Below are 25,057 nucleotides of genomic sequence, written 5' to 3' on the forward strand. Positions count from 1 at the left end.
AAAAAAAATGGCTTCAAAATGTAATTGAAATCAGCTTACCAAGTCTTAGAGACTAGGTGCCATCACGACGCCTGTGGTGGGATTTTGGGTCGTGATAAGTTGGTATCAGAGCTCTAGGTTCATAGGTTCTACGAGTCACGAACGAGTCTAGTAGAGTCTTGCGGATCGGTACGGAAACGTCTGTACTTATCTTCGAGAGGCTACATAACTGTTAGAAAATTTCCATTTCTTTCATTCCTGTCGTGCGGAATTTGTTGAATTTGGAATTTGAACCTTTGTATCTCCATTCTCTCACAGATGGTGAGGACACGTGCTACTAGGTCAGCTAAGCAGGCATCCGCACATACTGCTAGGGCTGTAAGAGGTCAGGGCCGAGGTAGAGGCCGAGGTCGAGGTCGAGGAAGGGCACGTGCTGCGACTAGAGCACGTGTCAGAACAATAGTTGAGGAGCCACTAGTAGCTCCAGTTAGGGGACAGGTACCAGAAGCACCTGTTGTTACCCCCGGACTTCACGAGACTTTAGCATAGTTCCTGAGTATGTTTGGTATATTAACTCAAGCAGGATTGATCTCTGTTGCACCAAACATTCCGCAGATTGGGGGAGTAGCTCAGACTCCTATCTCAACTCCAGAGCAGCAGGTTCACGTTGATTAGGTTCCGGGTGTAGTACCGGTACAACCTAATTATATCGTAATTATTTCCGTTGTTAGTTTTGATTACTTAAAAAAATGGCTTCAAAATGTAATTGAAATCGGCTTACCTAGTCTTAGAGACTAGGTGCCATCACGACGCCTATGGTAGAATTTTGGGTCATGACACCTACGAGCTGCAATCATCACAATTCCAATTTCTCTATGTGGTCTATGATGGAGTTTTTACAGTTTAATGGTGACTATCTGAGGTCATGGTTGTTCAAAATCTAATGATTTTTCTCTACGGAAAAGGTAACTGCTGAAGAAAAGGTTGAAGTAGGAAAGGGGAAGCTATACAATGGCATCTCTCTTTCATGAGGTACAAGCAGTACCTATAACCTGCTACATGGAATGAGTATGTGATAGCATTAGTTTAATGGTTTGGAGCTAATTTCTTTGATCCAATGGAAGAAATTAAAATATTAAACAAACTGGAAGTGTGAAGGAATGCCAAGCCATTTTTGAAAGGAATCTGAATAGGGTGAGACTATATCAAGAAAATGCAATCAACTGTTTTCTTGGTGGTCTGAAGCATGAGTTGAATATTGCTGTCAAGTTCACCAATCCAACAACTCTATCTCAAGTGTACAGAACTGCAAGGATGCAAGAAGCATACCTGGTTGCAACTAAATAACCTTCCTACACAGCCAACTCTGCAACTAAGAGATATGCAGGACAAGGCAATAATGGTAAGTCACTATTACCAACTCCTAATTCTATTAATTCCTCTTATATTAGAGGGTTTACTAAAAAAAACACTAAGCATAGATGAGATGAATGAAAAAAGGTAACAGAGATTATGTTATTTCTGTAATGAGAAATATACACCAGGCCATAAGTGTAACTGTTCAAAACAACTATATCTATTAGAATTGGAGGAGTTAGAGGAAGTGGCCCCTACAGATGAAGAACAAGAGTTAGTAACACAAGATGGAGGGATCGATCAGCTGGAACCATCCCAATGTATGGAACGGATGAAAATTTCTATTCATGCTTTGAATAGTTCACTGGGATACAGGACCTTAAAGGTCACTGGTTATCATGCAAAAAAGGCTTTAAGTATACTGATTGATACTGGGAGTTCTAATAATTTCATAGAACCCGAGTTGGTCAGGCATTTAGGGTGTACAGTCAAGTCTACAAGACCTCAATTGGTAGCTGCTGCTAATGAAAATTTGATGGTAGATAAGGTATGCATAATCACTTGGTTACTGCAGGCTGCTGAATTCTCAGCAGAATATTTACTGCTACCTTTAGGCTCTTGTGGGGTAGTGTTAGGAGTACAATGGCTACTAACACTTGGAGACATTAAGATGAATTTTAGAAAGTTGACTATGGAGTTTTGGTACAAAGGAAGGAAACACCTTTTCAGAGGCGCTGGTAGTCAAGTTAAGGTTCAAGAAACTAAAAAATTAGTCAAACATGCAGGGGATCTATCTCAACTATGCATGATAAAGGTGGTACCTATGGGCAGTGCAGAAGAGCAATGGTATGCTTTTAAAGTTGAGGAGGAACCTGAGGCAGTGTCACGACCCCAAATTCCCTCCGTAGGAGGTCGTGATGGCACCTAGTCTGTAAGACTAGGTAAACCTGTCAATGCGGAATAATCATAAATATCTGAAATAAATAAACTACAATTCAAATAATTACAACTCCCAAAACCTGGTAAAATAAGTCACAAGCTTCTAAAAATTTATTCTCAATGTCTCTACGTATCAAGGTCTAAAGAAAAATAAGGAAGCAACATAAAAATGATAGAAGGGGACTCCGCAGTTTGCGGACGCTAGCAGATATACCTCGAAGTTTCCGTGCACAGGTAACTACTAGACTGGTAAGATGTACCTGGATCTGCACAAAAAGATGTGTAAAAGCATAGTATGAGTACACCACAGCGGTACCCAGTAAGTGCCAAGCCTAACCTCGGTAGAGTAGTGACGAGGTCAGGTCAGGCCCTACTGGAGAATAGATAATGACATGGAAAAATGTTTAAACAATTTAATAAGATAAAATGATAATGGAAATGAATCAACTAGTATGTCACATTTAATTACACCAAATAATAGCAAATAAATACCTCGTGGAAACAAAACAGAATTTCTTTTCAACTTTAAGAAAAATCACAATAAAAATCAAAGGCAACTACGACCATAAATCGATATCAACAAGGGCACTACCGAGGTACTACCTCGTAGTCCCAAATCATAATTAAATTCACAATATCTCATTTCCTTATATCACCGCAGGATCCTTCACAATTTATTTTAAAGAAAATATTTTTTTCGAAATAGCATCCCGCGTTTCAGCCATCCTTATCACACCGCATTACTTCTAGTAGTTCCCCCTACTAGCCACACGTATCAAGCCACCCTTATCTCATCGCATGCGTTTCAATACCCAAACCTTATACCACCGCATGCGTATCAATATCACAATATATCATAATTTGCACCTCAAGTGCTCAAATAATTTAACGTGCCAATATAATTCAACAACAATGTGTTCCAAAATAAAGAGCTCACAGCTCATGCCAAAATAAGTCATCAATAATATTTTTCACAATAAAGAGCTTACGGCTCCATCACAATGAGTACAAAAATCTTACACAAATATTCAGGAATAAATAATTCAGCAAAATAATATTTTAAAATCTTTAATACGTTGCTTCAATACCAAATTTAAAATGTCAAGTATCTCCTATTAATAATATTTAAATTTAAGAAAATCAATTTCAAATAATGCACAGAATAAAAGGAACCAAGTTTCAACTAAACAGGTAAAACAATTAGCAGGAAAAGGTCAAGCAAATATTTAAAGTATACAAATCAAATCAATGATGGAAAATATAACAAGATTTAATAAATTAATTAATATGCAACAGTGATCTTCACAATTTAAAAACATAATCCTTCACATTTAGTCCGTGTACACACTCGTCACCTCGTGCACACGACTTTCATCACATTACAATTAATACCAATCCTAGGGGAAATTTTCCCCACACAAGGTTAGACAAGTCACTTACCTCGACTTGCTCCAATTTAACCAAATAGTATGTTTTTCCTCGATTTTTCGATTCCGATTGACTCGTATCTAGTCATAATTAATTCGATATAGTCAACAAAAATTATAGAATTATTTCTGTAAGAAAATACTCATTTTTCAATAAAAAATCCGAAATTAACTCAAAAATGGCCCGTGGGGCCCACGTCTCGGAATCCGACGAAAGTTACGAAATATGAACGCTCATTCAACCACGAGTCTAACCATACCAAAATGACTAAATTCCAATAATAGTTCGACCCTCACATCCTCAAATCTATCCAAGAGGGTTTTCAAATTTTTTCAACTTAAATCATCAATTAAATGTTAAAAACAGTGATAGATTCGGGTAATCTAACAAAGATTGAGTTAAGAACACTTACCCCAACGTTTTCTCTGAAAATATCTCAAAAGTCGCCTCAATCCGAGCTCCAATTCGTTCAAAATGGAGTCCCATTTTTTGAACTTAAACATTCTGTCCAGTGGTTTCTTCTTCGCGAACGCGACCCTTGTCTCGCGTTCGCGAATCACAAAAATGTGCTGCCCAACTTTCCTCTTCGCGAACGCGACCAACGCTTCATGAACGCGAAGCTTTGCAAACTCAGACCTTCGAGAACGCATCCCTTACCTCGCGAACACGTAGAACAAAAGACTGGGGTTCCAAGCTGCCTCACTCTCCTTCGCGAACGCGACGCCACTCACGCGTTTGCGATGCACACACTGCCCTACTCTTCGCATTCACGTCCTCTCCTTCGCAAACACGGAGAACAAAAATTTCACCAGCCCAGAACACTCTTCGCGAACGCGAAAGAGGAAACCAAAAAAATTGCAACAACAGATATCAGCCATCTCACCAAGGCCAAAAATGACCCGTTAACCATCCGGAACACGCCCGAGCCCCTCAGGACCTCAACCAAATATACCAACAAGTCCTAATATATCATACAAACTTAGTCGAGTCTTCAAATCATATCCAACAGTACTAAAAACACGAATCACACATAGATTCAAGCCTAATAAACTTTGAAACTTCCAATTTCTACAAACGACACTGCAACATATCAAATCAAGTCCGATTGACCTCAAATTTTGCATGCAAGTCATAAATGACATAATGGAGTTGTTATGATTTTGAGAAATGGATTCTGACCCCGATATCAAAAAGTCAACTCCCTGGTCAAACTTCCAAACTTAAATTCCTATTTTAGCCATTTCAAGCCTAATTTCACTACAGACTTCCAAATAAAATTCCGATCATGCTCCTAAGTCCAAAATCACCATACGGAGGTGTTGGAATCATCAAAATTCTATTCTGGGGTCGTTTGTACATAATTCGATATCCGGCTACTATTTGAATTTAAACTTTTAATTTTTCTTCAAAATTCTATATCTCGGGCTAGGGACCTCGAAATTTAAATCCGGGCATACGCCCAAGTCCCAAATCATGATACAGACCTACCGAAACTGTCAAAATACTGATCCAAGTCTGTTTGCTAAAAATGTTGACCAAGGTCAACTCATTTGAGTTTTAAAGTTCTAATTCATATTTTAATTCATTTTTCGCATAAAAACTTTCAGGAGAATTTTACGGGCTGCACACGCAAGTCTAGTAATGATAAATAGTACTTTTCGAGGTCTTAGAATACAGAATTAATTATTAAATTTAAAGATGATATTTTGGGTCATCACATTTTCCACCTCTAAAACAAACGTTCTTCCTCGAATGGAGTTAGAAGAAATACCTGAGATGGTGAATAAGTGTGGATAACAGCTGCGTATATCATGCTCGGTCTCCCAAGTCGCCTCTTCGACCGGATGACCCTCCACTGAACCTTCACGGAAACAATGTTCTTTGACCTCAGCTTTCGAACCTGCCTATCCAAAATAGCCACTGGTTCCTCAACATAAGATAGATCCTTGTCCAACTGAACCGAACTGAATTCTAACACATGAAACGGATCGCCGTGATATTTCCGCAGCATGGAAACATGGAATATCGGATGAACCGCAGAGAGACTAGGTGGTAGTGCAAGTTTGTAAGCCACCTCTCCAACTCTCTCAAGAATCTCAAAAGGCCCAATATACCTAGGGCTCAATTTTTCCTTCTTCCCGAACCTCATCACACCCTTCATAGGCGAAACCCGGAGCAATACCCGCTCACCAACCATGAATACAACATCACAAACCTTTCGATCCGCATAACTCTTCTATCTAGATTGGACTGTACGAAGTCGATCCTGAATCAACTTAACCTTTTCCAAGGCATCCTAAACCAAGTCTGTACCCAATAGTCTAGCCTCGCCCGGTTCGAACCAACCCACTGGAGACCGGCACCGCCTACCATACAAGGCCTCATACGGAGCCATCTGAATACTTGACTGGTAATTGTTGTTGTAAGCAAACTCTGCAAGTGGTAAAAACTGATCCCAAGCATCCCCAAAATCTATCACACATGCACGAAGTATATCCTCCAGTATCTGAATAGTGTGTTCGGACTGCCCGTCCGTCTGAGGGTGAAATATTGTACTCAACTCTACCCGAGTACCCAACTCACATTGTACTGCCCTCCAAAACCGTGAGGTAAACTGTGTACCCCAGTCAAAGATGATAGATACCGGTACATCGTGAAGTCTAACAATCTCGCGAATATATACATGAGCCAGCTGCTCTGAAGAGTAAGTAGTAATCACAGGAATGAAATGAGCTGATTTGGTCAGCCTATCCACAATCACCCAAACTGCATCAAACTTTCGCTGAGTCCGTGGGAGCCCAACAACGAAATCCATAGTGATCCGCCCCCATTTCCATTCTGGAATCTTTAACTTCTGAAGTAATCCACCCGGTTGCAGATGCTCATATTTCACCTGTTGACAATTTAGACACCGAGATACATACCCCACTATGTCTTTCTTCATCTGCCTCTACCAATAGTGTTGTCTCAAGTCCTGATACATCTTTGCAGCATTCGGATGAATAGAGTACTCCGAACTATGAGCCTCCTGGAGAATCAACTCACGCAAACCATCTACATTGGGTACACATAGCCTGCCCTGCATCCGTAGTACACCGTCATCTCCAATAGTGACTTCTTTGGCATCACCGTGCTGAACTGTATCCTTAAGGACAAGCAAATGAGGGTCATCATACTGACGCTCCCTGATACGATCATAAATAGAAGACTGAGAAACCACACAATCCAAAACTCGGCTTGGCTCGAAAACATCCAACCTGACAAACTGGTTGGCTAGGGCCTGAATATCCAAGGCTAAAGGCCTCTCTGCTACCAGTAAATATGCTAAGCTGCCCAAACTCTCCACCTTACGACTCAAGGCATCGGCCACTACATTGGCCTTCCCAGGATGATAGAGAATGGTGATATCATAATCCTTAAGCAACTCCAACCATCTCCGCTATCGCAAATTAAGATCCTTCTGCTTAAACAGATGCTGTAGACTCCGGTGATCGGTGTAGACCTCATAATGGACACCGTACAAATAATACCGCCAAATTTTTAAGGCATGAACAATAGCTGCTAACTCCAGGTCATGTACACGATAATTCTTCTCTTGCACCTTTAACTGTCTGGACGCGTAGGCAATCGCCCTACCATCTTGCATTAACACTGCGCCTAGACCAATACGCGACGCATCACAATACACTGTATAAGACCTTGTACCTATAGGTAATACCAATACTGGGGCTGTAGTTAAAGTTGTCTTGAGCTTTTGAAAGCTCTCCTCACATTCCTCGGTCCACCTGAACGGAGCACCCTTCTGGGTTAATTTGGTCATAGATGCATCAATAGAAGAGAAACCCTTTACAAATCGGCGATAATACTCTGTCAAACCAAGAAAACTCCGAATTTTCGTAATTGAGGATGGTCTGAACCAATTCTGCACTGCTTCAATCTTCTTCGGATCTACCTTGATCCCCTCGCATGAAACTATATGACCTAAAAATCCTATCGAATTAAGCCAAAATTCACACTTTGAGAATTTTGCATATAACTTCTTTTCTCTCAAAATCTGAAGCACAGTCCTCAGGTGTTGTTCATGATCTTCCCGACTCTGGGAATACACCAGAATGTCGTCAATAAACACAATGATGAAAGAATCAAGATAGGGCTGAAATACACTATTTATTAAGTGCATAAATATTGCTGGGGCGTTGGTCAGCCCATAAGACATCACAAGGAACTCGTAATGACCATACCGAGTCCTGAAAGCAGTTTTCAGGATATCTGGCTCCCGAATCTTCAACTGATGATAGCTTGAACGCAAGTCAATTTTAGAGAATACCTTGGCACCCTGAAGCTGATCAAATAGGTCATCAATACGTGGCAATGGATACCTGTTATTCACTGTAACCTTGTTCAGCTGGCGGTAATCAATACACATCATCCGCATAGAACCATCCTTATTTTTTACAAATAAGACAGGAGCACCCCAAGGCGATACACTAGGCCGATTGAAACCCTTATCAAGCAATTCCTGTAACTGTTCTTTTAATTCTTTCAACTCTGCTGGGGCCATACGGTATGGTGGAATAGAAACAGGCTGAGTACCTGGTAATAAATCAATACCAAAATCAATATCCCTGTCGGGTGGCATACCCGGAAGATCTGCTAAAAATACATCAGGAAAATCCATTACTACAGGAACTGACTCCACAGTAGGATTATCAATACTAACATCTCTCACATAGGCCAGATACGCATCACACCCATTCTCAACCATTCGTTGAGCTTTAAGAAATGCAACAACCCTGCTAGGAACATGATCTGAGGTACCTCTCCACTCTAGCCGTGGTAGACCTAGCATAGCCAACGTCACCGTCTTGGCGTAACAATCAAGAATAGCGTGATAGGGCGACAACCAGTCCATGCCCAAAATAATATCGAAATCCAACATACTGAGCAATAATAAATCAGCTCTGGTCTCAAAATCACTGATAACAATTAAACACGGCCGATACACATGGTCCACAATAATAGATTCACCTACTGGTGTAGATACATAAACAGAAAAATTCAAGGAATCACGTGATACGCCCAAATACGAGGCAAAATAAGATGACACATAAGAGTAAGTTGAGCCTGGATCAAATAAGACTGATGCATCTCTATGACAGACCAGAATAATACCTGTGATAACAGAACCGGAAGCAACGACATCTATCCTAGCAGGAAAGGCATAATATCTGGCATGGCCTTCCCCTCTAGGGCGACCTCTACCTGCCCGACCTCCACCTCTAGCTGGCTGTGCAGGTGGAGTGGCAACTGGTGCAGTAATCATGGCCTGAGAAGCCTGAAGACCCTGTGGAATAGGTGGGGCCTGAGAAATCTGTGGAGGTGCACCCCTCCTAAATCTGGGGCAATCTCTCATAATATGACGGGTGTCACCACAGGGCCTGGTAAGATGTACCTGGATCTGCACAAAAAGATGTGCAGAAGCGTAGTATGAGTACACCATAGCGGTACACAATAACTGCCAAGCCTAACCTCGGTAGAGTAGTGGCGAGGTCAGGTCAGACCCTACTGGAGAATAGATAATGACATAAAAAAATGTTTAAACAATTTAATAAGATAAAATGATAATGGAAATGAATCAAGTAGTATGTCACATTTCATTAAACCAAATAATGGCAAATAAATACCTCGTGGAAACAAAACAGAATTTCTTTTCAACTTTAAGAAAAATCACAATAAAAATCAAAGGCAACTACGGCCATAAATCGATATCAACAAGGGCACTACCGAGGTACCGCCTCGTAGTCCCAAGTCATAATTAAATTCACAATATCTCATTTCCTTATCTCACCGCAGGAGCCTTCACAATTTATTTTAAAGAAAACATTTTTTCCGAAATAGCATCCCGCGTTTCAGCCATCCTTATCACACCGCATGACTTCTAGTAGTTTCCCCTACTAGCCACGCGTATCAAGCCACCCTTATCTCACCGCATGCGTTTCAATACCCAAACCTTATACAACCGCATGCGTATCAATATCATAATATATCACAATTTACACCTCAAGTGCTCAAATAATTTAACGTGCCAACATAAATCAACAACAATGTGTTCTAAAATAAAGAGCTCACAGCTCACGCCAAAATAAGTTATCTATAATGTTTTTTACAATAAAGAGCTCACGGCTCCATCACAATGAGTACAAAAATCTTACACAAATACTCAGGAATAAATAATTCAGCAAAATAATATTTCAAAATCTTTAATACGTTGCTTCAATACCAAATTTAAAATGTCAAGTATTTCCTATTAATAATATTTAAATTTAAGAAAATCAATTTCAAATAATGCACAGAATAAACGGAACCAAGTTTCAACTAAACAGGTAAAACAATTAGCAGGAAAATGTCAAGCAAATATTTAAAGTATACAAATCAAATCAATGATGGAAAATATAACAAGATTTAATAAATTAATTAATATGCAACAGTGATCTTCACAATTTAAAAACATAATCCTTCACATTTAGTCCGTGTACACACTCATCACCTCGTGTATACGACTTTTATCACATTACAATTAATACCAATCCTAGGGTAAATTTTTCCCACACAAGGTTAAACAAGTCACTTACCTCGACTTGCTCCAATTTAAACAAGTAGTATGTTTTTTTCTCGATTTTCCGATTCCAGTCGACTCGTATCTAGTCATAATTAATTCGATACAGTCAACAAAAATTATAGAATTCATTCTGTAAGAAAATACTATATTTTTCAATAAAAATCTGAAATTAACTCAAAAATGGCCCGTGGGGCCCACGTCTCGAAATCCGATGAAAGTTACAAAATATGAACGCCCATTCAACCACGAGTCTAACCATACCAAAATGACTAAATTCCAATAAGAGTTCGACCCTCAAATCCTTAAATCTATCCAAGAGGGTTTTCAAATTTTTCCAACTTAAATCATCAATTAAATGTTAAAAACAGTGATAGATTCGGGTAATCTAACAAAGATTGAGTTAAGAACATTTACCCCAACATTTTCTCTGAAAATCTCTCAAAACTCGCCTCAATCCGAGCTCCAATTCGTTAAAAATGGAGTCCCATTTTCTAAACTTAACATTCTGTCAAGTGGTTTCTTCTTCGCGAACACGAGCCTTGTCTCACGTTCGCGAATCACAAAATTGTGCTGCCCAACTTTCCTCTTCGCGAACGCAACCAACACTTCGCGAACGCGACCAACGCTTCGCGAACGCGAAGCTTTGCAAACTCAAACCTTCGCGAACGCGTCCCTTACCTCGCGAACGCGTAGAACAAAAGACTGGGGTTCCCAGCTGCTTCACTCTCCTTCGCGAACGCGACGCCACTCACGCGTTCGCGATGCACACACTGCCCTACTCTTCGCGTTCGCTTCCTCTCCTCGGCGAATGCGTAGAACAAAAATTTCACCAGCCCAAAACACTCTTCACGAACGCGAGGATCCTCTCGCGAACGCGAAAGAGGAAACCAGAAAAATTGCAGGAGCAGATATCAGTCATCTCACCAAGGCCAAAAATGACCCGTTAACCATCCGGAACATGCCCGAGCCCCTCGGGACCTCAACCAAATATACCAACAACTCCTAATACATCATACGAACTTATTCGAGTCTTCAAATCACATCCAACAATACTAAAAACACGAATCACACATAGATTCAAGCCTAATAAACTTTGAAACTTCCAATTTCTACAAACGACGCCGCAACATATCAAATCAAGTTCGATTGACCTCAAATTTTGCATGCAGGTCATAAATGATATAACGGAGTTGTTAAGATTTTCAGAACTAGATTCCGACCCCGATATCAAAAATTCAACTCCCCGGTCAAACTTCCAAACTTAAATTTCTATTTTAGCCATTTCAAGCCTAATTTCACTACGGTCTTCCAAATAAAATTTTGATCACGCTTCTAAGTTCAAAATCACCATACGGAGCTGTTGGAATCATCAAAATTCTATTCCGGCGTTGTTTGCACATATTTCGACATTCGGTCATTATTTGAATTTAAACTTTTAATTTTTCTTTAAAATTCCATATCTTGGGCTAGGGACCTCAGAATTTAATTCCGGGCATACGCCCAAGTCCCAAATCACGATACGGACCTACCAAAACTGTCAAAACACTGATCTGAGTCCGTTTTCTAAAAATATTGACCAAGGTCAACTCAGTTGAGTTTTAAAGCTCTAATTCATATTTTAATTTATTTTTCGCATAAAAGCTTTTCGAAAAATTTTACGGGATGCGCACGCAAGTCGAATAATGATAAATAGTAATTTTTGAGGTCTTAGAATATAGAATTAATTATTAAATTTAAAAATAACATTTTGGATCATCACAGACAGATGTCAGACTGGTACAATTACTAGCTGAGTATTCTAGACTATTTGAAGAGCCTGCTGAATTACCTCCCTCTAGGGGTGTTTTTGATCATAGAATTGTTCTACAAAATGAAACTGGGCCTATGAATAAAAGGCCCTATAGGCATCCTTCAGTTAAGAAGGATATTATTGAAGGTCTTGTACATCAAATGCTGGACTAAGGAATTATTCAGCCCAGCTGTAGTCATTTTGCTTCACCAGTGGTTTTAGTAGGTAAGAAATATGGTTCATGGAGGTTTTGTGTCGACTATAGGGATTTGAATAAACACACCGTGAAAAACAAGTTCTCCATTCCCATTGTAGAAGATTTGCTAAATGAACTTGGAGGTTCTAAGATCTTCTCTAAAATAGACCTAAGGTCTGCATATCATCAACTCAGAATGGCCAAGGAAATGTGCCTAAAACTGCTTTCAGAACTCATTCTGGACATTTTGAATATCTGGTAATGCCATTTGGTCTGACGAATGCTCCTACAACATTTCAAGGATTGGTGAACTTTATTTTTTCCAGGAGTTTCTCAGAAAACATGTGTTGGTCTTCTTTGATGATATTCTCATATACAGCAGCACTATAGAGGATCACTTAATTCATTTGAGGTCTGTTTTTGTAGAAATGAGTAAACATCAGTTCTTTGCTAAAAAGAACAAATGTTTCTTTGGGGTTCAGAGGATTGAATACTTAAGATATTTCATTACAGCTGAAAGAGTATCTACTGATCCTCAAAAGATAGAAGTTGTACAGAACTGGCCTACATCAACAACTCTAAAACAACTTAGGGGATTTCTGGGCCTAGCTGGTTATTATAGAAGATTTATTAAAGGTTTTTGGGTGATTTACAAACCTCTAACTTATCTCACTAACAAGGATGGGTCCAAATGGTCAACTTCAGCAGATGCATCATTTGCAACTTTGAAAAAATACTCACCCAAGCTCATGTTCTAGCTCTACCAGATGCTATCAAAACCTTCATTGTGGAAACTGATGCCAATGGTAATGGCATTGGAGCAGTACTTATGTAGGAAGGGCATCCAATAGATTTTATTACCAAGGCTTTATCCCCCAAGCATGTAGCTCTAACTGTCTATGATAGAGAGTTACTGGCTATGGTACATGCATTAACAAAATGGTCACAGTATTTGTTGGAACAGAAATTCATCATCAGAACTGACTAAAAGGCCTTGAAGTAGCTTATGGAGCAGAATTTACACACTAACTCCCAGCTGTTGTGGCTAACCAAACTAATTCCATTTGATTATTCAATAGAATACAAGAAGGGGGTGGAGAATAAAGTAGCTGATGCACTTTCTAGAGTGGCTGGAGCTGAATTATTGACATTGATGGTTTTCCCTGGTGATACTGATCTTTTTCAGGCTATAATTGATAGTTGGAACTCTGATCAGGAGCTGAAGCACCTCATTGAAGAACTCCAAGCTGATCCACATACTCACAAACATTTCACATATTTTCAAAGTCAGCTAAGGAGAAACGGCAAATTGGTGATAGGAAAGGTGCCAGAATTGAGAAAATAATTATAACTTTGTGACATGCAACTCCTCAAGGTGTCCGTGTTGAAGCTACTCTAAGGAGGCAACTAACATTGTTCTATTGGAAGAACATGAGGAAAGAGGTAAGAGATTTTGTGCAAAAATGTGATGTGTGCCAAAAGAACAAATCTGACTTAGCTGCTTATCCTGGCTTGTTACATGCATTACCCATCCCAGATGTAGTGTGGTCTCAAATCAGTATGGATTTCATTGATGGCCTCCCTAAATCCAATCGTTATGAGGTAATACTAGTAGTGGTGGACATACTTAACAAGTATGGTCATTTTATTCCACTTAAGCATCCTTATATCGCTCAATCAGTTGTTAAATTGTTCTTAGACACTGTGGTGAGATTACATGGCCTACCTGATACCATTACTAGTGATCGAGATGATGTCTTTATCAGTACATTCTAGCAAGAACTGTTCTCACTGCAAGGAGTTCAATTGAACACCTCTTCTGCATATCATCCCCAATCTGATAGACATACTCAAGTGTTGAATAGAAGTCTTGAGACCTACTTAAGGTGCTACTGCAATGAGGATGCTGCTAAATGGTACTCCTGCTTGCCTATGGCTGAGTACTGGTATAACACCTCATTTCACTCAGCCATAAAGACCACCCCTTATGAAGCACTATATGGTCGACCACCTCCCTTACACCTACCCTACTTGCCAGGGGAGTCAACTTCAGCTGAAGTTGATAACACTTTGCTCAATAGAGAACTAAAGTTGTAGTTGCTTAAACATCATCTAAGAAGAGCTCAACATAGAATGAAGCAACAAGCAGATTCATACAGAAGTGATATGCAATTTGATGTAGGTGATTGAGTCTATCTAAAAATCCAACCCTATAAGCAAAAGACTATATCCAACCATTCATCACGCAAGTTGGATTTTAAATACTATGGACCTTTTCAGATTCTCAAACGAGTGGGTCCATTTGCCTACACTCTATTACTTCCTGGTGGAGTTAAGATTCACCCCACAATGCATGTTTCACTGTTGAAAAGATGCTATGAAGTTCTATCTCAGATTTCTTATCCTGTAGAAATTGATTTGGCCAGTCCTTATTACCTTGATCTTGAACTAATCTTGCAAAGGAGAATGGTGAAGAAAGGAAATAAAGTTATTGCACAAGCCTTAGTTAAGTGGCAAAGACTTTTTGCTGATGGTGCTACATGGGAGTTTGTTATAGTCCTACAAACGAGGTTCCCTTCTTTTGATCCTTATGGACAAGGATCTTCGATTGGGGGAGTACTGATAAATTATATAAGGAGGTTAGCTTGAGTAGTTCAAGTATAGAAGAAATAGTTGTACAAGTCAGCTCAAGTATAGAAGAAACAGTCGTGCAAGTCAAAAGTTAGTTACGGGGAGGGAGAGTTAGTTAAAGTTAGTTGAGATAGTTAGAATAATAGAATTTAGTTAGAAAAGAATCTGTTGTAACTTTATCATTTTGGATACAATGTAATCAGTACAAATAGTGTTGTTTGCTACATATTCATTTTATCAATCAATACATACAATTTTATCCTAAATTGTCTCTTCTCTTCTTCATCTTCTCTCTTCTTTCTCTTCTTCTGCAAATTCCTTATCTCTATTGCTTTTCTCGATCAATTCCTCAGGCAGTGTTGTGATCATCGAGTTCAAATCGAATTCCTGTAATTGCGTAACAGGAAGCCAGGGGCGAATTTACTTTATGAGGTAAGGGTGTCATACTACCCGCTTGCTTCGCTAATATTCTTACTATATATAATATATCTGTGGAAAATGCGTATATATTGATAAAGTGTCACCCAACAATCACAAAGTGAACGTGGGTGCCACTTGTTCAGCGTCCACCTTAAAAGGCTCTCATGACCTTATGAATGCAAGTTGGATTCCCAACTAGAACATCTTCTTTGTTTTTCCTTTTTCTCTTTCTACTTATTAAGATTAAGATTTCCTTTGTTCCCAGTTGGGTCCTAGGGCCTCACCTCTTTTTCGTCGTGTTCTTTTCCTCCTTTTCTTACTTTTATTTGCTAAGTCTTTTTTTTTTCTTCTTCTGTTATCTCCTTCATTTATTTTTAACTTTCAGTCTTTACTTCATGAGCAATTATTTTTGATAGGTAATTTGAATTGATTTTAGTTAGCATATAATTTTTTTTTGTTTAATAAAATAATATTAATTTATATATTAGAGTATAATGTGAACAATATCTTCTATTGAATTTTGAAAAAAAAAAGTAAATGGCTTGATTGATAGTCATTTTGGGTCGATTATCATAGATTGAACGTTGAAGATTTTTATTTAGAAATGATTATCATATAACTTTACAATTAAGATGAAAAAATTAATCTAAGAATAATATAAGTAAATTAATTTAGTCAAACAAAGGATATGTAGTAGTTAAGCTACTCTTCAAGCAAACTTTTATATTAATGCGCTCTTTCATGAAATGTTATTCTTCTTTTGCATTTTCATTTTAAATTAAGAGTAAAAAAGCTGAACCAAAATTGAACTTATTTTGTTTCGCGAATGAAAGACCTAATCGAATTAACCAAAAACTAAGCGAATCGATCTATTATTCTTATTCTGTCTTTGTAGCTATTGGCATGTATATTGTATGCATAACGTAGTGACACCTGCACCTTTGAATCCTGAATCCGCCTCTGCTGAAAGTCCGAAGAAGTAGTCGGGTTGAAACTCCCAGGAAGCTCAGCACTGCCATGGCCGGTGGATAAAAAAAGGAATGCAAGGAAGTCCTGTAGAGGGATTCTGAAGGAGAAGAGACGGTGGCAGTTGATTAAAATATTGATGCTGAAAATGTGTTGGATTTACATGGAAGACATGACACTTAATGAGAGGCGTTGACCAAGAAATGGGGTGGATATTTTAATGAGACCGCGTCCTTTTACTCTTATACTGGGCATTGAACCAATGAACTTACAAAAGTTTTGAACTCCCTTGACCACTAAGTTATGCTATGTTATGGGGATTCAAAATATAATTATAAAGGTAAAAAACATATTTTGTCATATATATACAATGTAATTTTTTGGGAAGGGCGTTCGGGTGAACCCCACTTCGCCCATGACCGAGGTCTATGAAAATAACTAAGACCTGGTAGGGGAAAATAGGATAATGTTGTAAATGACATGTGGAATCCGCTACACATTGTGGCGAGACGCTTTCACCATAACTAGTGGTGGTACCCGTGCGATGCGCGGTCAATATTAAAAAATATTAATTAAATTAAATTGTGATCGGGTTTGTTTGAACATATTAGATCGTATTGCTTTAATAAATTTCAATTGTCATCTTATTTGTCAATATGATATACCCAATAATAAAATCGCCAGTAAATTAAAGGGACTTATATAGTCATTGAATAATTCTTTTCTTCTATATTTTTCTTTATTCTATTATCCAATGTTTAGTATTTTTACATTGTTAATAGAAATTTTTATTAGCATATTACTTTGTTTAATATTTTTGTATGCTCGCTTTCTTTTTATAATATAAGAGAAGATATATATATATATATATATATATATATATATATATATATATATATATATATATTAAAATATTTTTTATTTTAAATTTTATTCTGTTGTTGTCAATAATATTATCTAAATTTTAATGAATAAAATCTCTATTAAATTAAAGGGACTTATATAGTCATCGAATAACTTTTGTTATTATGTATTTTTCTTTATTATATTATCCAATATTTAATATAATTGCATTGTTAATAGAATTTTTTATTAGCATATTACTTTGTTTAATATTTTTACCTACTACTTTCTTTTTATAATATAATAGAAGATATATATTTTATTACTCTTGAAATATTTTTTTAATTTTAAATTTTATCCAATTGTTCTGAAGAATATTATCTGAAATTTAATAAATAATTTAAAAACTCCAACTTGAAACTACTCTCCAATTTGAATGGACAGTTTTTTTTACTTTTCATTTTTTATTATAAAATATTTTATTTTATTATTTTATATATATTTAAATTTAAAAAAATAATCAATAACTAATTATTAACTATAATTATGCGACTTTTTTCTAGGCTGACACTTGGCTTAAAGTTTCACTCGCCTTTTAATAATAATAATATATAGAAGATTTGACATGGCCTCACTCGTGTGCTATCTGTTTCTCCATGCAGCCCAGAAAAAATGAAAGGCGCCAAGGAAAATGAAAAGAAAAATCACTACGCCCACCGTGGGGCTCGAACCCACGACCACAAGGTTAAGAGCCTTGCGCTCTACCAACTGAGCTAGACGGGCTTGGTGATAAGAAGCACGAACTTACGATATATGATTGTTTGAGTGTTGAAATTAACCCGCTAATTAATAGTTAAAGTTGTATTTTGGCTTCAAGGACCCTACCCCACTCAAACGGAAAATATTACTCCTATTAGTAGTCATAAAGAGCTTCGAGAAAATAGAAAGATAAAAAAATAAAGAGCTTAGACTTGGAAATAGTATTCCCGGTTTGGCTTTCCTAGTCTCCTTCCCAATGACTTGGTAGATGATCAGATTCTTCTAGGTTGGTTCCTGTATATCTGGAAGCCCAATTCTTCATTGAAAACTGATCAACGGTACACACCTGAAATTCCCGCGCGCTTACAATTTCCCCGGTTGCTTTACGCAGGCCACACGTATTCTGCCGCTCTTGATATACATATATATAGGGGTCAAGAATTTGGTTTTATAGCAGTTCAACTCTTGCCTCTTGGTTTTTACTTTTAATTCTTGCCAAAGTACACCCTCTTTGATATTTGTTAATTTGATGGCAGAATACAAGCAGCACCTACGTCTATTTGAACGCTTTGATGAGAATAGAGATAGGAAAATATCAGCAGAGGAGCTACAACAGTGTGTCCACTTGATCGGCAAAGACATGTCGTATGAGGAAGCGAAGGCTGCGGTTGAGTTAAATGACTCAGATAACGATGGCTTGTTGGATTTCGAAGACTTTGTGAGATTAATTGAAGATGGAAGCGAAGAAGAGAAGGCGCACGAGCTGAAGGAAGCATTCAGGATGTATGAGATGGAGGGATGTGGATGTATTACGCCTGAGAGTTTGAATAGAATGCTTGCCAGATTAGGAGAATCAAGAACCATTGATGAATGCAGAGGAATGATTTGCCGCTATGATATTGATGGCGATGGTCTCCTTAACTTTGATGAGTTCGAGATTATGATGCGTTGTTAGTTTTTTGTCCTTGCCACTGCTTACTTTGCTTTCTTTCTGCTTTCTTTGTATCTTTGATTCGTTCATTGATCTTTTGTTGAGGATTGCTCATTCTTTCTGTATATTAGTACAACATTGCACCTTATTGTAGACTAATGGTTCTAATATTTGTAAAGTTTTCATCTTGACATATTTTTATGTTTTTGGATAATGCAGCTTTGCTTAAAAACTTATGTATTCTCATTAATAATTTATACATATTCAATTGATTTTTTAAGACAAATACAGGGTTCGAACTAAAATTACTGGGTTCGGCCAAACCCGCTCGGAGCACTCTAGCTCCGCCCCCGGATGTCATATGATGTGTTCTATTCCTTTTTAGTGATGAGTGCCTGCAGTTTTACTCTACTTCGACTTGAGGAACCAATCAATTTTAATTATTCTTGCAAATGTCTCCTATTGGTATTTGAATCTTGTAAAAGTATTCTGTACTTTACTTTAGTGAAAGACTGTTTCTTCTTCAATCTGCTATATATGATCTGTGATATCCCTTTTGTTCTACCTTTTGGGTTGTCTTTTGAATCTAGGGAACGAACTTAAGGTCAGTCAAGAAAACAATTTTAATGAAAAGTCAAGACATATTTGGGAGATGAACTGAAAATTGATTGACAGCAGTAGCTACATAAGAAGATCACTATTGATCAAAAGTAGTTGCTGCATACGTACATATTTACAAGTTAATAATATGCGGCATAAAGTCTCCTCTTGTATTTTGCCGTAAGTGCAGAGGAGATCAAGATCTTAGGAGCCATAAAAACCTTACAAGTTAAACACCTGGAAACTTAATCACTTACAATTCACAAAAGCTTGCTATTTTGGTTATCACATGGTACTGGTGGCCGCAGCCTTGAACAAAGGTTTGCAAGAACTTTCGGAGGTTATGAGTTGCTCTTCCCCTTCCAGTAATTCTTCAACCAATCTTGACAACTTTTCCACAATCTCACCAGCATTTGGTCTTAACGAGGGCTCGTCCTCCACGCATGCTCTAGCCAGATTTGCCAATGTCACTGCTGCATCAAATAAATAATTCTCTCCTAATGCACTGTCTATCCATTCCCTTAACTCATCCGCGTTCTCTGACTCCAAAATGACCTTTATTTTATCAGACAGCCTAATTTCATCTTCTCCTCCTTTACCATTGCCACTGGTTATAGGTGTTTGGCCTGATAACACCTCCAGCAAAATCACCCCAAAAGCAAAGATATCAATGCTCGGGGTAAGGATTCCTCGTTCAAGATACTCTGGCGCCAAATAACCTATTGCAACATCATCTTCAACACATCGAGCCATGCCAAAATTACCAACTTTTGCCTTGAACTCTTCATCAAGAAAAATGTTCCTGCTCTTTATATTTCGATGGACATAAGCAGGATCCATGATATGGTGCATAAATTGCAAGGCGGTCGCTACATCTAGACAAATCCTTAGCCTCTGATTCCATGTCAAGAAACAATAGCACGAAGCAATGAATTGATTCTTCATTGCTCGACCACCATGAAGCCAGTCTTTTAACGAACCATTTACAGCATATTCAAACACCAAGAATGAATCAGGACTCTCTGATACGCATGTCCCTAAGTGCCTGATAATATTTGGATGATGATGAATTGCATCATTGAATAGCCCAAAATCTATTTTTGAGATATTGCAAGTCTCCATCTTTTTGATTGCCAAATTTTTTCCATTGATCCGGCCATGGAATACAGAATCCTCGATAAGATTGGAGGAATCAAAATCCTCTGTAGCCTTCTTTATCTCATCAATAGTGTAGGTCTCAACCAACAACTTATGTGGTGTGGCATCAATAATCTGACTGTCAAGTTCATTTTGAGACCCCTCGAATGAAACTTTCTTTTCGCTGGTAGTTCTCACACTTAAGCTTAACTTTTGTAGCTCCAAATCTGCTTCCTTACACAAATCTGCATCCCTCTTCCTCTTGTGCAGGATAAACAAGAAAACTGCTGCAAATGCTACCATTGACATAAAGGCAACCACAGCAACAGCAATATAAACTCCCATCATCCTCATTTTGGACTTTCTTTTATGTTTTTTAGTTGACGCAACGCTTGCTGCTGGATATCCCAAATCCGGCTGTTGTGAGTTTGTAAATGAGTTAAGTCTTGGTTTACCTGTTGACACATAATATAACTAACATAAACTGTATGCTCTCTCTCTAACAACTTAAAATTTTAAATGAGACGGTCATACTAATCAATTTGGTATCAGGGCAAGCAAGGAAACTTAGATTCAAATCTCACCACCACTCAAAAAGCAAAAAACATTTCAACATCTAAATCTCACCACCACCCAAAGAGCAAAAAAAAACATTTCTTCATGGATAAGGGCTAATATAATTAAATAAGTAACTAAAAATGTGATCTTTCTAATTATTTAAATTTTCAGATGAGATAGTCACACAATTCAACGTTACCTTCGAGTGGAATCAGAAGAGTTGAAGCTGGTGATAGGCTTTCAGGTCTAAAACTACCTCCTTCTAATCTGTGATTGGTAGCAATTATTCTTTCAGCACTAGTATTGAAGCCAATTGCTAAGGCTGCAATTGTATCGCCTTGCTTCACTGGATAAGAGACCAAAAGTTTTGTTTGCGGACTAATTTCTTCTGGAGAAAGACAAGCACATCTCAGTGGAATTGACAGCAGAAGTTTCTCAGACAGATCAAAAGGAGTAATATTTGGATTTTTCTCCTTAATAGCTTTGCAAGTCGTTAAACCTTCTAAAGATTGAGCAATGCTATAAAAGCTCTCTCCTTTAATTGTTGTTTTTGTCAATTCAGCTTCAAAGAATCCGCCAACGCATTTACAATCTAATGGAATTAATAAAGGCTGGTCAATTGTAAGAAATTCTGTATCAGCAGAAAAGCCATTTGCTTCACCTAGAACGTATCGATTGATACCCAAATAAGAACTCAGATTGAAAAGAGACGAGTAAAATGAATTGGTGCGAAGAATTGCGAATGTCCCGCATTGCAGTGGCTGCAAATTACGTTCACATCGATAGCCAGAAGCAGCTGGAGATTTCGAGTCGCAGCTTAATAAGTCCTCTAGTCCAATAGCAGAAACTGTCACAAATAAGAAGAAAACCAAAGAACAGAACTGAAAATCGAGTGTCATAGTAATGAATTAAGTGAAGGACCAGTCAACTCCACGTGGTTTGCTTAGTAGAATAAAAAGGTGGTTTTTGTAGGAGGGCAAAGGAGATGAATATATTTTGGATCTGTACAAATCGGCGTATGAAAAGGTAGAATTTCTTGGACAAGAGTCTTGGTTGCTGCAATTCTTTTAGTATATTTTGAGTCTAACTGTGGACTAGTGCAGTTTTCTGGGCAACTCTATTAATTCTAAGATTTTAAATGGCTAACGGTCATGATTAACCCCTCAACCATCTCAACGAATTCCTTTTGGTTTTCTAAAATTGCATTGTTTGTTTGTGGTCATAGAAGCTCATACATGCACTTGAAAAAGGACATATCTTTCCTAGGAAGAATGAGCAACAACAAATGAATATACATGCATTGGGGTGAGTAGAGTACATATATTATGTGTTAATACGAGGATGCGAAATGGGCATAACCAATGAAAATCTGCCAGAAGTGCCTAGAAAACCAAGTTACGAGTTTAAAAATTGGCTAGTGGGTTGGTCTCATAGACCCCTCGTACGGCTAAATATGTTTAGTTATAGGAGAAGAGAGGGGATAGAGAGAGAGGATGAGAGGCAGCTCTTAAGGGAGATGGAATTTCTATATTGAACATAGCAATGTGCTCACTTGGGAACATTTTTATATGAGGAAATAAGAAGAGTTAATCACACTTTACAGGTAGACACAACTCTTTCGGCCTGACAGTCTATGTTGTTCGGACTCTCTGAAAATATTGTCGGTTGCGTGTTGAATCCTCCAAAAATAATGTATTTTTTGAGGATCCATTCAGAGGTTGATCCAGCCTATTGGCTACGGGTTCGACCGAACCCAGTAGCTTTGGTCCAAACTTTATATTTGTCTTAAGAAATTCATTGAATATGAACAAATTATTAAGTTAGAACCTAGTAACTTAAAAGAACTTGAATCATGAACCCATAAGCTTCAAATCCTGGCTCCCTCTGAATCCAACACGACTGCGATAACATTTTATAAAGTCCATGCAACATAGTTGCAAGTAAAGATATAAACTATACATGCTGAATGGATGGGGAAATGTTATTTCCTCTTAATGATGTAAATTAGTATGTGCTGCGAATATTTGGTGAAAGTTGGAAAAAGAGAAAAGTTTTTAAAATTGAAGTTGAAAAGAAACAATACTCTTCAAACGAGTTAATTAGTTATTATTTCACCAGTATTTCAGATACTAAAGTTCGATTCTACAAATAGGGCTTTTAATACATTTGGTTGGTCGGTCAAAAATAATTACGATCCCTAGCCAAATATACGAATAATATATACTAGTTACGTATAAAATATGTATATTATATATTAATATACAAAAAATATATATTTTTTGATTATTATTTTTTACGGCGGCTATACGGATAGATTTCCTTTACCAACAAGGCAACAGATATAAGTGAAGGCATAGCCGAACCCCAGTATATTCGGGGAAAAGCTACTAACTTTGTGCACGGTTGATGATTTTTAATTCCTTAATTCAATCAACAAACATTTAGCAAGACATAACGAATTTCATCAGGCAAACCACAATATTAACTCTCTTAATATTCACCATTAAGCGTTACACACAGAGTATATCCTAATCATATATATGACTACCATATGCAAAAGCATAAAGTACCTCCATTATCACACACCAAGTGTTCGACATATTTCCATGCGCAAATTAAATCGAAATGATGTTTTAAAAAAGAAAGATGTTTCACAAAGAATTAACTTGTGATGGTCTCTTGTCTTGGTTCATGACTTGGGGGAGGATAAGAGATCCGTACAATGGACAAGCAATATATGCCAATAAGAAGTTGCATTGACGAGACCTTCCTTGCTTGCTAAAGCTGAGGCATTTATAGGACGCTTCAAGTTGAAAGATGGATGACTCGAAATTCCATCTACACCTGGGTCCTAGCTACAAGCTATATAGCCAGAGGCGAATGTAGCTAATAGACTTTGTGTTTAACTGGACTCACTAACTTTAATGTATATATATATATATATATATCATAATTTGAATAAATATTGGAATACATATTTTAAACTTATAATTTTAAATGTCCAATGAGTTCGATGGTAAAAATATAATAAGTTAAAATGATTAATCTTCTTCTGTATAAATCCTACATTTGACATGGACTATTTCTGAGATTAAAAGAGTTTAATTTTTACCATGTTCGTTAAGTTGTTTTTTCATTTACAAAATCATCTTTCATTGACGATTCTCTGTTTTTTTTTTTTTTGGGTTGCTGTGGGGATATGGAGCAAAAAGAAAGAAAAGCACGTGAGACCACGTGCCCAGCACCGTTCAGCAGCCTCCATAGATAAACAAAGAAATGAAAGAGGGGTACAGAGGTGAAAGTTACGAGAGCTGTCCGATTTCTGAGGACAAAAGTTTGTCGATAAACCACATGAGCTATAGAAATATAAGTTGGAATTTGTAAAAACGCTTTACTTCGCCATTATAAATCTTATTCTTCTTTAGTATTTACACTAATCTAATAAATACATACTATATTCTTTTGCATACACTTTTTTGTGTGGACATATGTACTCGCATCACTATATCATTAGTTAATAATTAATACCATGTGTGTACAAATAAAACTCACAAACCGCACTAACCCGATAATTCGAGTCAAACAGAGAAAAAAAAACTCGATTATGATTTGGTTTGAAAAACAAAACCCGACCATATTTGGTTTGATTTGGTTTTAACTAAAAAAAGTCAAACAGAAACCAAATCAATCCGACATTATATGTATGGAAGCTTTAAATGTATTTAATACATAAAAATATTTATTATAGTTTATAAATATTTCTTAAATTAAGTTTTTTTATAGTTTTATCTTTTAACGTATTATTTCAAGTTTGGGCTTATAATTTTTGGATGCTCCAATAAGTTTTATAGTTCATAAATATTAGTAACTCAAATAAATCTTAAACCAAAATCAAATCAATACTAA

General features: G+C 37.4%; 3 protein-coding genes and 1 non-coding gene across 4 annotated transcripts; 2 read left to right on the top strand and 2 right to left on the bottom strand.

Moving 5' to 3' along the window:
• Positions 1–1,469: 1,469 nt before the first annotated feature.
• Positions 1,470–14,403, top strand: LOC117277249 (uncharacterized). The gene is made up of 5 exons (XM_070193822.1): positions 1,470–1,479; positions 1,563–2,181; positions 12,686–12,942; positions 13,386–13,630; positions 14,083–14,403. The coding sequence occupies exons 1-5, from the start codon at positions 1,470–1,472 to the stop codon at positions 14,401–14,403; spliced, it is 1,452 nt and encodes a 483-aa protein (XP_070049923.1).
• A 3,473-nt stretch (positions 14,404–17,876) lies between these two features.
• On the bottom strand, positions 17,877–17,949 carry TRNAK-CUU (transfer RNA lysine (anticodon CUU)). Its single transcript has one exon. It is a non-coding gene; the product is annotated as a tRNA-Lys (tRNA).
• A 227-nt stretch (positions 17,950–18,176) lies between these two features.
• On the top strand, positions 18,177–19,034 carry LOC104098103 (putative calcium-binding protein CML19). The gene has a single exon (XM_009604762.4). It carries the CDS (start codon positions 18,455–18,457, stop codon positions 18,878–18,880), a length of 426 nt encoding a protein of 141 aa, XP_009603057.1. The 5' UTR covers positions 18,177–18,454; the 3' UTR covers positions 18,881–19,034.
• Positions 19,035–19,538: 504 nt separating this feature from the next.
• LOC104098095 (protein LYK2) lies at positions 19,539–22,677 on the bottom strand. The gene is made up of 2 exons (XM_009604752.4): positions 21,351–22,677; positions 19,539–21,048 (listed from the first exon to the last, which is right to left on the bottom strand). The coding sequence occupies exons 1-2, from the start codon at positions 22,048–22,050 to the stop codon at positions 19,742–19,744; spliced, it is 2,007 nt and encodes a 668-aa protein (XP_009603047.1). The 5' UTR covers positions 22,051–22,677; the 3' UTR covers positions 19,539–19,741.
• Positions 22,678–25,057: the final 2,380 nt, after the last annotated feature.

The sequence above is a fragment of the Nicotiana tomentosiformis genome, chromosome 2 (genome assembly GCF_000390325.3).
Source record: "Nicotiana tomentosiformis chromosome 2, ASM39032v3, whole genome shotgun sequence".
Taxonomy (NCBI): Eukaryota; Viridiplantae; Streptophyta; class Magnoliopsida; order Solanales; family Solanaceae; genus Nicotiana; species Nicotiana tomentosiformis.

Excerpts from the sequence above, each read along its gene's own strand:
- LOC117277249 (XM_070193822.1), top strand. Across the intron at positions 12,943-13,385 it reads TTATAGAAGATTTATTAAAG|AATACAAGAAGGGGGTGGAG; the intron begins GTTTTTGGGTGA and ends ATTATTCAATAG. Across the intron at positions 13,631-14,082 it reads GCAAATTGGTGATAGGAAAG|CAAGAACTGTTCTCACTGCA; the intron begins GTGCCAGAATTG and ends AGTACATTCTAG.
- LOC104098103 (XM_009604762.4), top strand. The coding sequence starts at position 18,455 with ATGGCAGAATACAAGCAGCACCTACGTCTATTTGAACGCTTTGATGAG.
- LOC104098095 (XM_009604752.4), bottom strand. The coding sequence starts at position 22,050 with ATGACACTCGATTTTCAGTTCTGTTCTTTGGTTTTCTTCTTATTTGTG. Across the intron at positions 21,049-21,350 it reads TCTTCTGATTCCACTCGAAG|GTAAACCAAGACTTAACTCA; the intron begins GTAACGTTGAAT and ends ATGTGTCAACAG.